General features: G+C 37.8%; 1 protein-coding gene across 1 annotated transcript in view; it reads left to right on the top strand.

Moving 5' to 3' along the window:
- cacna1ib (calcium voltage-gated channel subunit alpha1 Ib) overlaps window positions 1-16,361 on the top strand; it is a gene marked incomplete at its 3' end in the record, with an annotated part of 171,149 nt that overhangs the window by 141,574 nt on the left and 13,214 nt on the right. Inside the window, exons 29-32 of the mRNA XM_079263089.1 lie at window positions 1,561-1,631; window positions 4,703-4,781; window positions 5,095-5,216; window positions 7,072-7,527. Coding sequence (XP_079119215.1) covers window positions 1,561-1,631; window positions 4,703-4,781; window positions 5,095-5,216; window positions 7,072-7,527 — 728 coding nt within the window. The remainder of the gene's footprint in view (window positions 1-1,560; window positions 1,632-4,702; window positions 4,782-5,094; window positions 5,217-7,071; window positions 7,528-16,361) is intronic.

Genomic DNA, 16,361 nt, shown 5'->3' with positions numbered 1-16,361 from the left:
AACCCAGCTGCACAATCAGTACTTTATATAATTAGGAAACAAAATACGATGAACAAACAGTTCCACTCTTTGAAGTTATATTATCATTTTGAGCCAACTTACCCATCAATATGAATATCCTATATCATATCTGTGGCAAATTTGTCAAATATTTCTGTATCCTTCATAACATTATTGTTGGCTTTCTTGCCTCTGAATAAAGGCAAAATCTAGTTAGACTTGTATTTATTTATTTATTTATTACATGAATCTACAGTAGCACTTCTTTTCATATAATTTAAGAGAAATTAAAGCTGCCCTTTGGGCAGCACCAATTTGTTTTAATGTCACAGTAAGGAGGATAAAAACTAATTACATCAATCTCACTTAGTGTTCGTCCTCATACCATCACCTTCTGGCCTACACAATGCTGCGAAGGGACCTCTGAAAGGACCCCTGGGTAATAAGCCAAATTAACAGCAGCAGCATGAGGTAATTAAGAGGCAAAAGGAGTGTTTGATGGTGTGAGAGCTACTACTGACTTTTAGCCTTGCTTTACTCTTATCATAATTCTCTACTCTTTTTGAATATTAATTAACTTGCAAGACTACAGGAAGGAATAATAAGAGGTGTCACAGTCATCCAAAATGTCACCAAGTGACTTTTTGTAAGAAGGATAAGAATTCATTTTTACTCCTTTTTATAAAGAATATGAAGCTCTTGGAAAGACAAAATGACAATCTTTAACAAGGAGGAATAAACCTGATGACTGTTGGAAACTAAGTTTTAGAACTAGTTAAGCTCTACGTCGTGTATGCAACTTCTTCATTTAATACTGAGAATTGCAGATGGACAGAGTGCAGAATTTTGCCACCCTTCTCCTTTTTTTTAATTATTTGCAAAATCCCTTCATAAGACTATGTCTGCACATATACAACTTTACTGTTTTCTTCAGAAAAAAACAGTACTATAGATTTGTTATACTATATTTTTCATGAAAAATCTGAAAAGTAAAGTGCAAGCGATTTGGCGGCAAAGATTGCATCAGTAGCTTTACAGAGCTGGCTAATGATTCAGAATTCCCCTCACCATGTGCAGCCACCACATCCACCTTTTCCTTTACACACACACACACACACACACACACACACACAGTCACAGGCACCTCTCCTCACTATCAACCATCTGTGGAGAAGTCCACATCCCAAGAGGTTACATTGTCTGAGTGGTCCCAGTTGCTAAATACACACGTGGCTTTTGTCTGCTTCTGGCCGCCTCATCAGCCTGGTTCCTCCAGAAATTGGACCACTGGGAACTGTGGAGGATTACTTGTGAAGAGTCAGAGAACCAGTTCCTTCTATTGATCATTTTGCTCTTACTGATGTTCTCTGCCTACTTCTTTTTATCTTGACTCTTCCCTTTCATCCCTGTGGAGTGTTTGGTTTTATGTTTTATTTTTCCTGTAGGATTTGTGTTTTTTTTTTTCTCCTTCTTCCCCCAAACACACGTCAAAGTGATCACACACAGTGAAATGGTCCTATGCAGAGCCTAAGGTGACATGCAGTCTGTGATCTTTCCCAGTGCTGAAGCTGCTGAAAATGGCAACCGGAATGAGAGCCTTGCTTGACACTGTGGTTCAAGCTCTGCCTCAGGTATGTGTCATCACTCACACACACGCTGAAGCACACCCAGAGATATCCTCTCTGAGCTTATCACAAGGACACCAAGGAGTTAATTAACATTTGTGAAATGATAAACGACCTGCATAGATAAATGCTGCGTGAACAAGATGACTTCAGGAAGTTAGGTTATGACTAAGGTTTTGCTCCTAATGTCACAACACCCTGCAAACGCTCTGCTGCTCCTCTGACTTCCACGGAAAAGAAGAAACCCTTGCTGCATTAATTTAAGTGTTTTATTCCCACTGCTCTTAATAAGAAAAGAGCAGCTTGAATTTTCTTCTCCCTTGGTACACACAAAAAAAACTTTTAATCCTCAAACATTAGTTAATTTAGGAAAGTTCGGAAACATTTGAACAGTGGAACAATTTCAATTAATATAGTACCTTGTAAAACATTATGTAAGATACTCTTTTCACTAATAAGAGCCTAAAATGTAGATTTGTATCAATGAATTTAGATTTTTGCATCTATTTTAGAGGAAACATTTCTAAATGATAATAATTTAAATACCTGATTATCAGATTTTTTTTTAAATTTTGTTTGTTGTTTTTTTTCATAGTTTATATTATTCTCTTTTTTTTTTTGTTTGTTTGTTTTTTCTTCATCCAAACATCACTGGATTCCTGCATTCATGATGCAGAACATGGAGCAGCCTGACACAATATTTCTGTGAACTTTTTGACAGGTCATAGGACAAATAATGACTTGATCTTGAATTTGGTTTTGATTTTTTATTTTTTTTATTTTCTTATTTTAGACCCTCTTTCACTCTTTCATTTAAATGAAGCCCCTTGCATCTGTGTTTCATGTTGTCACAGATCTGTTGCTTTGTCACAAACTAAACATCTCTCTGTGTTTATATGATGCCATCAGTTCAACTGCTGCATTTTCCAGTGTGTTTATTGTGTTACATTTCCAGTGCCTGTACCAGTAACTCCTACAAATGAAGGTGATTTGGTTAGTTCCAAGATATTGACTTGTTGTGGTAAAAATATCAGTGTTTCCCACAGACAGATAGCAATTTGTGGCACTCCCCTGGAACCGGTTCAGGAATCGAATGTCATGATGTGTGGTGGCCAGAAAATTGATTCTTGCCTTTATAGTTTAATGTCTGGATGTCGTGTCATGTGACACTTTTGTTTAAAATATACAAACAAATTCAGTATGATTACATCTAGGTTTTCAGGTGAGCTGATGGTGAGCAGCCATAAAAACGGACTCACAAGGTCAAGTAATTTCAGGTCCACCATCACAAATCAGGATTAATTCATTCATTTAAACATTTTTAATGCCTTTTGTTAAGGAGAATAGACGTTTTAGATAATGCAGAGACAAAGATATTTTGTTTTTATTTGTAAATGAGATTACAAGGACACAGAAACCAAACGTTGCTCCTTTTTTTTCCTCCCAGTAAAGATAAAGTGACTTGTCATTATTCTTCCTCTGCTACCTCACTGCATGGAGGGTAATATATCTTGCTACATATAAAACAGAAGTTACATTCTGTTTCTGTGATACTAAATGAATTTTATAGCTCTTTGTTTGTTGTCACGCAGACAGAAAAAACTAGAGAAAATATCATCATCAAGAGTCTAAAGCAGGTCATCTCCTCAAAACAGTCATTTCTAACACAGTCGGGCGATAGAGCAAGTCTGTTATGCCCGAATTTTTTATGTATTTCCTTATATTTTTTTGTCCTATTCATTCCTTTGATTGACGCATCTGAAAGGATGTTTGGGCACAAAACCTGTCCACAAACCTATCCAGTGTCATCCTTTCAAACTTGTTTTCTTTCAGTACATTAGTGTGAGCTTTAGATCAAACTCATAAACACACACAAACAACTGTGAAGCAAAACAGGTCAACAGGAAAAGAAAAATAGGAAAAACTGACCAATAGTTTAAAAACAATAAATGAAAAAAAAAAAAATGCAATAACAGCATTTTGTTTTTTATGGTTCCATGTTTTTATGATTTTTATTATGAAGCTCTATGATTTTATCTGCAAAGAGAGGTGTACAAACAAATGCTAGTTTCTTACTTATGCTCAGCAATCCAAATATGTCACTTTTTTGTTACACTGACTTTTTGTTATACAAACAATACTTTAACCCTTCAGTTCATTGCATGTCATGCATGAATCATTTCACCTTAAGTCATGTTTAATCTGAATAATATATAGAATATGGAGTACTATGGTAGATTTAAGTACTTAAAGATTTCTTTTTACAGAAATACAATATTTAGAATTGTGTTTTCATTATTCTAAAACTGCATTGAGATCAGTTTTTTTTTGTTTTTTTTGTTCTTTGCACTCCATTATGTTACATTACTGCAGTATGTTATAGGAAAGAAATTAATTACTGTCTCCAAATAAAGCCTTTCACAACCCTCCTTCAAGGTGCAAAGAAGAGAGAGGTGGAGACTTTTCAGTTAGCCTAACCTCTACAGCTCCCCATTGCTTTTTCCTTCATTAGTTCCTGTTTTTCTCCTCAGTCATCTTCTCCTCCAATAAAGCCTTGATATTTTTTTCTCTCCATGTAATGACTTCACTAATAGTGTGCCACTAGTGCCTCTACTGCACTCCTGGGTTTTCATAATATATTTGCGTTGCATTTCACAATTTGTAATAGATTTGAAATATTACACTGATGGATTCACATCCGACAGAAGCTAACGTGAACGCTTTGTCAAATTTGAGAGATTAGCAATTGATTGGATTTCTTGATTCCTGGCAGGAATCTTTTTTCCTTTCTCTTTTTTAGACATTGGGAAAGTCTCCTTAGTATTCTAATATATATGAAGAATCTAAAACTAATAAGACTGTCACCCCGAAAGCTTTCTTGTTTTACAACAGGTTTCTTGACACATCCTAAATGACAGTTAACAATGTGTAAAATATCTGAATGTCACTTTGAACGGATCGTAAAGCATATGAGGAGAATTCTGCAGTTGGCATGACTAATGTGTGCACACAAATTATTCTGAGCCATTTAGCTGACAAATGACATGAATATAACAACTGTCTGCTTTGTTTGTCAGGTAGGAAACCTGGGCCTGCTCTTCATGCTGCTGTTTTTCATCTACGCCGCTCTGGGGGTGGAGCTTTTCGGAGAGTTAGGTTGGTCTTTTAGAAAGTATTTCAATCAAAATTATCTTTTCTTTTGTTTTTATAATCTTACCACAATGGTCATGGTGTGGCTTATTTTTGGGGTTTTTATTTGTTGTGTACAAACTTTCTTTTAACTGACTAACTAGTTGTCGGAGTGCGATAACATTAAATTTTGATAACATAATAGTTATAAACAAAGGAATGAAAGTAATTTCAGAATCAGTTTTGATTTTTTTCTGTGATGTTATCAATGTGATTTCTGTAAAAGCGCATTCCTCATCTCGCTTCATGTTTCTTGGTTTTTTTTCTGGGCTCCACGCAGTCTGCAATGCAGACTACCCCTGTGAAGGGATGAGTCGCCATGCTACATTTGAGAACTTCGGCATGGCCTTTCTTACACTCTTCCAAGTATCGACCGGTGACAACTGGAATGGCATCATGAAGGCATGTAGTGTAAATCAGGTTTTGAGACTTTGTGTCGATACATTTGCCTGTCTTCTAAATAACTACATTTAAAGCTTGTTACGTCCTTCATGAGAAGCAAGAACTTTGTTCTTACTCTCGAGCAAGAACAAGGAAAATTTCTTTTTCATCTGGTTCTTTCATACTCCACAAGAAGTTTTGTCTGCAACGGGGCAGAGATCACTGTGGGAGGTGTTATCTGTGCTCTTCTGTGTAATTAACCTGGTTATTTCAAATGTAACTTTGTCTGCAGCAGGGCAGGCTCTGAACACGACTAGGTCCGTGTGTTTAAATGTCTTCAGAGTTTCTCAACACCTGCAACAGTTGCGTTATTGTAACCTGCATCAGCACAGCCTGTCCGTTTTACGCTTTTCCATCTTAACCAGGCTCACCTCAAATGTCCAGCCAATCACAAAATACTTCTCTGAGCCACAGAAGAAAAAAGTTTTGCCCGCCCAACATGTGGAGAGCTGTCTTTAACCATGTGTGTGAGAACAGAATGGTGTTGTTTTCCTCTCAGTGTCTCGAGAATAAGAAAAAAAGTTCTGGCTTCTCATGGGGTTTGTGGCAGATTTTAAACCAATTCGACCATTTACAATAAACATAGCAACAATCCACCCACTCCTCTTTCTAGTCAGCACAGGGGTATTAATGCATGCTCTTACATTTAGTAGATATGTATTAAGCTAAAATATGCATTAGATACGAATTGTTTTGCTCTCTATTCATCTTAAAAAAAAGCATCTGAAACCTACAATTACTCCAGAACTCTGTAGCACATGTGCTGAGAAAGACCAGAGAACGGGAAAACATTATACTAGTTTTACAATCATTGCAGTGGCTCTCTGTGGGCCTCAGGGTTGACTTTAATGTGTTTTTTTTTCTTTTTTAGGTGTTAAAAATATCCTACTGGTATTGGCCTTCTTATTTATCTGACCTGATTTTAAGCTCTGACGTATCTTGAGTAAAGTATTTTGCATTGTTTTTGTATGAGAAGTTTACCAATCAAGTTTGCTTTGATTTTAATTTAGGTTAGTTAGTTCTCACGTTTTTTTTCACTCACAGAGAAGTCAGCAGAGAGCCACAGCCTTAATGAGGATAATATGAGATAATAGTCGATTAGAATGGAAGCAACAATGATCATCACTTCTTTTGATAACAGGAGTTTATAAAAGTATGTTTTTCTGGACAATAGTTGTGGGTGAGAAATAAGAAGTCGCGGGCATGACTTTGCACAAAGATGATGTATCATAAACAGGTGTTCAAAGTCTGCAGACGATGAATAAAGATTAAAATTTTAATTCACAAAATCTTTGATCTTCCTCTTAACTGTTGCTTATCACCGCAGCCTCAGGCTGTAATTGCATCCATGTACTCACAGCTCTTCAAAGTTTTGCATTGCTTATATTTGATTGCTAATCAGGGCTGATATAGATATATTTCAGGACTATACACATGAAGATGTACTTTGTGAGGGTACTTTCATTGTATTCAGCACAGCATCAAAGAGGGATTTGATTTAAACCAGAATTGCTAGTAAAATTGTGTCCACATGCAGATTAATCTCTCATGCCAGTCAGAGATTAGAACCCGACAACCCATTACTGACACTAGTTTAATACAGTTTCACTGTCCAGACAAATATTAATCAGTTTGTTTATTGGCTAAACTTTGGTTAATTAATATAATTGAATTTAACACTTGAAATGCAAAATGCTTTGTTCACTTTATTTCCTCTGAAACTTAAAGTTAATAAAAGAAAAAAAAAAAAGAATACTATGGAATACTCTGCACTATTGGAGGCTTTTCTAATAATATCCCATCTCTCTCCCATTAGGACACCCTCAGAGAGTGCCCACCGGATGGTCCAGGCAGTGACTATGGCTGCCACGCCGGACTGCAGTTCATTTCTCCAATGTATTTTGTGTCCTTCGTGCTCACAGCGCAGTTCGTCCTGATAAACGTGGTGGTCGCTGTGCTCATGAAGCATTTGGATGATTCTAACAAGGAGGCACAGGAGGACGCTGAGATGGACGCAGAAATTGAGCTGGAGCTGGCTCAAGGAGGCCTTTGTTGCATGATGGGAGGTATTGGAGCCATTGCTGGGGCCACAGGTGGCGCTGCGAGTGGGGCAAGTGTGGGCGGCACACCATCTAGTGCAATTACATCAGGGACAGTCGGGGGTTCAAGTGGAGGAGTGATGACACTGCCGCAAGAAGCAGGAGGAGGATGTACTAGTGCATCCCATGAAGGACACACACACCATCGGTGCCGACTGTATTCTCCCGCTCAGGTAAGTGGACATTAAGCCATTCAAGAGAGTATTATGTGCAGAACATACTTTCACTTTCAAAATTGCAGCCAAGTGTTGTGCAGGATGAATACCAGCTAGATTCATCCTTTATTTAACCTTTATGTATATCGGTAGTCCCATCCATGTGAAGGATAAGGCCAGCCTCTTTCATTTTTAAGTTTTTATTTGTATATCTTATCCTTACAGGGTCTTAAAATGAGGTAAATCCTCCTACAGAGGAACAACAGATGCCTCATCAGGGTGTGTCATCAATTGTTGTACTAAAACCAAGCCTAAATCCAGAAGCAGTGTGTGAACAGCTGTGGTTACCCAATAATTCACCAGCTTGTCAAACCATCTTTAGCATCAATAACTTGAAGTGATTGTGTTTGGTGTGATGATGTTAACAGTCTCTCACATCGGTGTGGAGAAACTTTGGCCCACCGTGCCTCATGGCATCACTTTGCTGCAGCTCATTGATGTTTGCTGTTTTTTGGCATGTTAAGTTCACTGCAGAGCATTTAAAGGCAGAGTATGTAAGATTTCAAGGCGATTCTTTCCACCACTAGGTGGCAAACACCAGGTCGTGAGCAAAACCACAAAACTGCTACCTCCACAGACGACCACAAGTTGGCAGTAATGAGCAAAACTCACCCCTCACCCCTCCTCCTTGCCAGCTCCAATGAGGGCAGGAATCGCTTGGGAGCTGTAGCTCAGAGCCGCTCTGCAATAAATGGGCTTATACTCACCCTACTGGTGGAAAAAAAAGTTGTTTTTTTTTACTGGTCAGAAAACATTCAAGAAGGGTCTTTGTCATTAATTAAACTTGTTATTTAATAACGCATCAAATATGGACAGATTGGAACCTACATGTTTAAAAAAAACTATCTAATTGTGATTGTAGTTATATTTTTAGTTAATTTATTTTGAAAATATTGAAAATCTTACATACTCCACCTTTAAATCGGATTGATGTTCGGCTTAGACTGAGCGGATGTTACATTGTCTTCTCTTTTTTTTTACATTACTCTTGCAGATGTTTTGTGGTGTGTATATGATCGTCGTGCTGCTGCAGGAGCTAAATCTCAGCCAAGCATTAGCTGTCAGACAGAAGTCTTCACATCAGACTTTAGAATAGTTTGTTATGCAGAGGAATTTTTATGGTCGACAAATATCCAGGTGCCTATTGCAAAAAAAAAAAAAAAAAAAAATCAATATGAGGGATTAAGCTGGGATATGTTGGTCACCTTGGCTCAACTCATCCATTATATGGTTGCATAAAAGCTGGGTATTGAAAGTTGCTATGGTGATTTATTCTGTGGCGTCACCCTGCTCCAGACCAGGTTAAGTTCCAGGATTTGTTTAATCTCAGCCCTTATTACAGTCAGCATGTCACCACAAATGGAAACCGCTATTTATTCCACTGCCTGCCTCAGATTGTCACATGCAACTAGACCCCCTGTCGTTATCTAAACACGTGATCATTAATTGCAATCATTTTAGATAAATATTTGATTATTTTGCAGTTATTACACGGTTCACACTTCCTAAAGATTTTAAATCAAATACACACTGCATATCAGTATAAATGCACTTCAGAATGTCCTTTAACTGAATAAGGATAAATAAAAGCTGTCAAAGCTATAAGCCAAGATCTCCACTGAACACTGAAGTCACAGTGTTCCACAAAATGGAAAGCATGGCATCGAAGCATATTACACAACGCAAGAAAACATAAACATTTCCATAGTTCTGTATATAATACACACCTCATACATGTTGAAATAAATGCAAAAAGACCGATCAGAACACCGCTAATTACCAGATAAATGAGTAGGTGCAGTAAACCTCCCTGCAGGCATGTATTGATGCAGCACACACACCACAGGTCAAATCAATTTCAAACTGCATAAATTCCCCTGCTATTGTAGGTAATATTTCATTTCAATCAAAAGCATGCAAATTAACTTATTTTATACCATCATATTGGTCTCTAAACACCTAACCACTGTTGTTATCCCTGGAAGATTGCAGTTTTTTTCCCGGGCCATATGTGGTGGCAGTCAGGGGGTCCTCTCCTTCCTCAGATGGGCCACATTGTGGAGAACAGCACAGGTCACCGTGAGGTCACAAGTCCTGCCTAGGCAGAGACTTAGGTAGTGAGGACATTGAAAGCATGCTTTCAGGAGGCCAAAGGTCATTTCTCTTTGTGCCCTTGTCCTGGCATGGGCATTATTATATGCCTGCTGTGCTTCCTGAGGGTCTGCAAATGCTGTCAGGAGGAATGGCTGGCAGGCTTACCCTCTGTCCACCAATACACCAGAGAATTCACCTCTGAATACAAAATGTCATCAGCACAACCTCATAAATAGAGTGACATTCTTGATACAGCCAAGATGTGTACAGTGATTATGAATAGCGGTTGTGTGGCTCAGCTTGTGCTTGGCGCTGATAGATTGCAGAAGTTCGACATGGGCTGAGCCAGGCCACTTTGCCACAACATTGCTGATTAACCAATCAGCTTTCCAGACTGCCTGTAGATTAATAAACTAATCAATTTACAGTATTCCTTAATGGACATCTTCTGGACGGGATTTTATATTCAGAAAACCCCATCTTGTTAGCACCTGAGGGGGATTTTTGTTGAGGCTGGTGCAGCCCTTTGAACAAATGAGATTGTTTCGATATAAAACAAAGCAAACAGTATCCCTTTTATGACTGTTAACGCTTGTCTTCAATTTGTAATTTCTCTACCTGCCATCCTATGAAAATCCTTTTCAATGTCATGGAGTCTTTTATGTCCAGGGAAGGAGACGGAGACATCTCATAGTGCTTTAACAGCCAGATACACACATTTGCATCATTTCACCACACCTGTTGTCAGTTTCACGTGCAACTTCAAGAAATTCATCATCAAAGGACAACTACGTTTTCAGAGATGCAAAGTAGTTTAATTGTAATCGTGATGATTTCAGCAGAAGAGTGAGTTGTGCGCTTTGTATGCATTCAGGCGGTCTGCAGTACCTTGCCACACTTTCTTTGTTTTATTACCATGGTGGTGTTTCCCTTTTTTTCTATTTGGTTCTTCTCCATAGGAGGATTTCTCTCGTAGCCATGGTAGATCAGTGATTCAATGATAGATCACAAGGGTTTATTTAAGGGTGCCAAGGGCGCTGCAGGCACTGCATTGATCCAGCGCTGGTTTCACCTAGCCTGATGGGTGTGTGTGTGTGTGTGTGTGTGTGTGTGTGTGTGCGCTCATCCTCTTTGTGCAACCAATTCAGCTTGAACGTTCTTGTTTTGGATTTGATTAAACCAGCTTAGTTATTTATACTAGTTATCGGAAACCTACTTTTGTGCGACAGGCCTCTGTGCTGTAGCTATACAGCATGCAGAATCACATGTTTTAGGTTCTCATTAAATCTGGTGCCGTGCACAGACTTCTTAGTTTTGTCTGTTGTTGTTTTTATTTCTTTTTCTTATTTTGTCTGAAAGAAATTGTTTCAAAACTTCACTTGTGGGAAAAACTGCAGCTGTTTTGAATGCTTGTTGACGTTTGCTTTACCGCTTCACACTGAATATAAAAAATATTTTCTTACTCAAACTATGAACTCCAGGTTAAACTTGTTGGGCTTCTCAGATCAATGGAAGTCAGAACTGCCACTCTAAGGTCGCTGCAGATGTCTTTCCTTCTTGTTCTGCTAAGTGCATTAGATAATCAGCATCTGGCTACAACCTACTCTGAAGTTCTCTAAAGTTTGTTTTCACAAGCTGCATCTTTTTTTCAACTTACTATCGATTAAATAAGAGATGATGCTTGTATATATTGTGTTGTATATTGTGTTTAAGGTTGTATTTGACTCATATTAAGACATGGTTATAATTAAATCATTCTTTTTTTATGCCCAGATACATAAAACTGTATAGTTAAAAGATTGAGTTCCTCTTTTCAACATGATTGCAGTCATAGCTAAACTATTTATGAAATATTGCATATTCTTTCATGGTTTGGAGTTTTTGTGTCTTTTGTTCTCATTTCCAGTTTTATTTTGTAGTTTTTCCTCTGTTTAGCTTCCTGTGTTCTGTTCGTTATTTCGCAAGGTTTCATTTGGCTCATTTAATCCACTTCCATCCTCTTGTATTCTCTGTGTATGTATACCGTTTGGTTTCAGTTTGTGTTCTTTCTTATAGTTTAGATTTCTTGTCTTTTAGTATTCATGTATCCATGTGTTGTTGTTTTGTCAAGCAAAATTTATATTGAACTTCTTTTTCTGCATCCTGCCGGCCTCCTGGTCTGCATTTCGGTTCTCAACATCAGTCCTTGACAATAATCTGTGATTATATCTTATGAGACTCAGTTAAGCAAAAGAGGATTAATATTTGTTTTTCTGGTTACTTCAGGATTTCATTAACTTTATATTGAACAACATTTGGTGCTGCACAAGCAGTCAGGCTGTTTGGAACTGCACAGCAGCAGTTGTCTTTTTTTTTTTTTTTATATGAAATACTGCTGCCCTACTTGTGCAAGTACAAGATGTTGATGACTTTTACTAGCAAACACAGGTACATGCAAAAAAAATAAATAAAACAAAACACACAAAACACAATGCAAAGACCAGTGCAGAGGACCCCCACACATTTGCAAAGATATTAAATGGGTGCTGTCTCTACTGTTCTAAAAATATCATCTGTGGAGGTCGGCAACACGTGTTCTGCCTTTCATTTCTCAGCTGCCTGATTGCAGCGACTCAAGCAGAAAGTGAGTGCAGGCTCCATCTGTAAACACATTCACGTTCAGTCATAGTACCTGTTGATGAGCATTTGTAAAATTGCAATTTAAAAAAAAAAGAGAAATTAAAAAGCAAAGAAAATGTAGACACAAAGGAGAAAAAAGAGAAATGTGAGGAAACTATAAAGAACAAACAGAAAGAAAAAAAAAACAAAATGGAAGAAAAAGTAAAAGAATAAAGGAGAGAGAGTTACTTTGCAATTTAAGGGTAAAAAAAAACAGAGTGAGAAAGTGATTGTGAAAGTAATGAATGAGCAAGCGGTTGAATCAACAAATTTCTCTGCTTAAATGAGTGTTTTCACAATGGAGGATGTTTTAACTTCAAGTTGGTGGTGTGGGGGTGTTGACAGCAGCAACAAGTCATCTAATTCGGAATTAGTTTAAAAGATTGAATAAATCTTTAAAATGAACTTAAATCCTACATAAGTGTTCAATGTTCACTCGTACACTATCACCAATATATATAAATGTCAATTCAGTTGAATTCAGTCTAATACTTTTTATCAGACAATATATGGTTCTTATAAACAAAACACACAACACAACACAATTAAAGCCGGGGTAGGTAATCTTGCTCAGAGACATTTTTTTATTACTCTGGGCGAACTAGTTCCTCATCCTGATAGTTGTGTATACATTTTGTAATCATGAACAATAAGGAATATAGTTAGACTCCTTAGTTTACTGTAAATCTGCAAAAACTCTGACCAAACCAAACGTTCGGGCCAAATTGAAGTTGTTCATTTCTTTTATTTTGTAAGCTTCTTCTACCGGCTCCCCTCCTCCCCCTCCAGCAGCGCATAGCTGATAGCCACACCCTGCATATAAATAGCATGTTAGGATGAAAACACAAAGTAGTGAAGAAAAAAAACTTGAAAGGCAAACAGAGCTGAAGAAATGCAGGAAGGATTTCACAACCTGGCCTGGTTTATTTGCCTCCTCCCGCTAAACAGCCGAGAAAGAGAAACTTGAAAAAGCTGCGAACTAGAAAAACTCTCGGAGAGCGCAAACCTCTGCCAAAGCCTTTAAAAAGTTCCTGGATCCAAACAGTGATCTGGATCACCACCAAAACTAAATCTGTTCTTCTTTTTCACATTTCCAACGACTCCTGAAAATTTAAATAAAATCCGTACATAACGTTTTGAGTTATCTTGGAAAAAAAAACAGATGAACGCCGGTAAAAACAAAACTTTCTCGGTGGAGGTAAGAAAAAAGCCTTGGATCACGCAAGGAGCAAAACCAGAGTGGGAGGAGCCAAGACAGGGCCCACTTTCACATCTTTCTAGCTCCTCAACAGCTTTAATATGCTTTTATATGTTGGCTCAGACACCGGTGAGCTCAGTCCAGGAATGGTCAATGCAGCATTAGTACTGTTGACAGTCTCCGACATCCTGCACATACACCTGTGTAGGAGGTTGCTCAGTCCCACTGGACAGGAGGCCACAGCTGCATTTACAAACATTTGGCTCACACTGCTCCATAGTGGGACCCTAAGGAGCATCCACATACCATCATTATATGCCACAATCAGTCTTTACATGCTGCTCTTTGTGCGGTGCCTCCACAGGTGGGCTGTATACATTAGAGTGCAACAGACCTTAAGGAGTCTGATCTTTACAGTAGGTGAGCACTTTCCAAACCTGTTAATCTGCAGATTAACATGTTGGCCTGTTCATTAAGCATTCAACACTGCCTGCAAATGTTTCCATCATCAGACTGATCTGCAGTTGTTTAGTGCCCCAAATGTTTACACTCATCTCTGACATTCAGTTTATTACCAGACAAAACAAAGCCACTTGTTTCCACTTGTACACCGTCTTGTGTGATGGGTAAGTACAGTGTTTCCTGCTGAAGGCTGACATGAACTGTCAAGGTGTATGAATACGGACCAGAAAATGCAGAAAAGAAAAAGCTGAAGCAGTTAGTAAAGCTGAGGATGACTATGAGTTGACTCCACAAGGAACCTTGTTCACATCACTTTGCCTGTTTTTTTTTAATGTGGAAAAGACTTAACCCCTTAACAGTTTGGAGACTCCAAATGGCCACTTTGGGAAGCGCATGAACATACTTACAGTAAAGCCCTCATGGAATAATAATTGTGGCTGCTATTGTCACCAAATTTTAACTGGTCATTGGAAAGGCTTCATGCTACAGCTACTTCTGATTTTTCAGTCCATATCTCCATCTCTCCATGTGCAGCATGTTGACAAAGTAGAAGAGATGAGGGAAAAAACCTCAAATTTCCTTGCGTTCCAACTTCACTAACTTTATGCTGGTTACAGTAACAATACATATGAAAGCTCAGGGTAAAACTATAGAGTTTTCTTTAAAAAGAGACCATGCTTTTGAATATACTCCAAAGGGTTCAAGAACAGCATCTAATTTAATTTGGGTATGTCTTTTTCAGGCGTATTTGGCATTTTAGGGGGTGACTGTTAAGGGCTTAATAGCAGCCTTACAATATCCTGTCTAAGATACTTTGTAGTAAAACCCACTCAGCCGTATAAAAAGCACTTCACAGTTCTTATTTATTGTTTTCTCACTGCTTTGTTGCCCTCCCTCTCTCTCTTTTTCCCAGCCCTTAATAGCTCAGCATAAGTTCATTTTTTTTGTTTGTTTGTTTCAGCCAAGATAGTTCAAATTAAATAGCAAACTTAGACAAACGGGTTTCCAAAAATTGGACTCTCTACATGTTCAATGCACAGGTAAATATTTACTAACATTATCGGTGACTTGTTCACCTCACTAAGTACATTAATCAACAATATGTGCAGAGATTTGAGCATGTTCCAGTCGCTGTGTGATTTTTCTCTGAAGGTGCTAAAACATGCAGCTTAGCTTAATTGGGGATGCTTTATTGATAGTAGGTGTGAACATAAGAATGTTGCTGAATGAAGTACAGTGTGTATGTAGTAGTAGCAGTAGCTTTGTTATAGATAATAATAATAGAGTAATAATAATAGAGTAATAATAATAATAATAATAATAATAATAATAATAATAGATAATAGATAATAGAGTGGACCTCTCACCCATGTGGAGCATGTTCAGAGTTGTCATGATAACATTTCTACATCATAATCCACTGTAGTGAAATGGAAAAGAAAAGCCAAATATGGATGAATAAAATTTCACAACCAGCATTTGATTCTTTGCTCTCCTGTATCAATACAAGCTGATCCAGGCTTAAGTAGAAAGTTGCAGCTTTATTTGAATACGCGCAAGACTCCCTAAGTATCCCATTTAATTCCATTTGTTTAGATTTTTTTTTTTGCATTACCAATTAGCAACTAAAGTGACACCAGGACACTTAAAAAACAAGCAGGTTCAGTTAAAATGCAACTTAAACAGGTCCAATGCAATGTCTATTAAGTCATCAATTAGCCTGGCAACCCTAAAACATGTGTTCTTCTGCTTAACTATACTTACAAAAGCTTGAGTGAGATTCCTCTGAGTTTTCCTGTCAGCAACAAACCCTGTTTTGTCGGCAACTGTGCTGTGTGGACCTAATGAACCTAAGTAATCTTTTGTACTTTAGTTTATAGGGAAGGAAATTAACTCTGTCACCCGTCTGAAAGAATGACATTGAATCAATGGGAGGAGTGAGCAGGGATGGGGAAACAGCAATAGATGCTGGCAGTGGAAAGGTGTGAAGACGGCAAAATTGTGAGTGGGTGGCAGACTCTACCACGAGCTCATTGTGTTTATAGCTCATTGTCTGTCAGCCCACTGGTATTTTTAACCAGGAAAGGAGTAAAAAGACAAATGGAAACAGAAAAGAAAGGCGCTTTTTTTTTTTTTTTTTTTGTTCCTTTGAAAATAGACTGTAATTTTAATTTCCATCCTGACTTTCAGCTTTAAAATGTGCTTCATGCTTATAGCAAACTGTAGGACGTTCGACCGCACTGTTTACAGTTTTTAAATAGAAAGACTGTTTTTTCAAGACAATCACAGTATTTTATGAAGATTATTTTTTTCATGCTGGTTCAAAAGCTGCGTACTTTTGACTTTTTCAAGACTTTTCATCATGAGTTTTCATTTCATT

The sequence above is a fragment of the Telmatherina bonti genome, assembly GCF_933228915.1.
Source record: "Telmatherina bonti genome assembly, chromosome: 3".
Taxonomy (NCBI): domain Eukaryota; kingdom Metazoa; phylum Chordata; class Actinopteri; order Atheriniformes; family Telmatherinidae; genus Telmatherina; species Telmatherina bonti.
The sequence above is the reverse complement of the archived record's forward strand: the minus strand, read 5'-3'. Positions and strand labels throughout refer to the sequence as shown.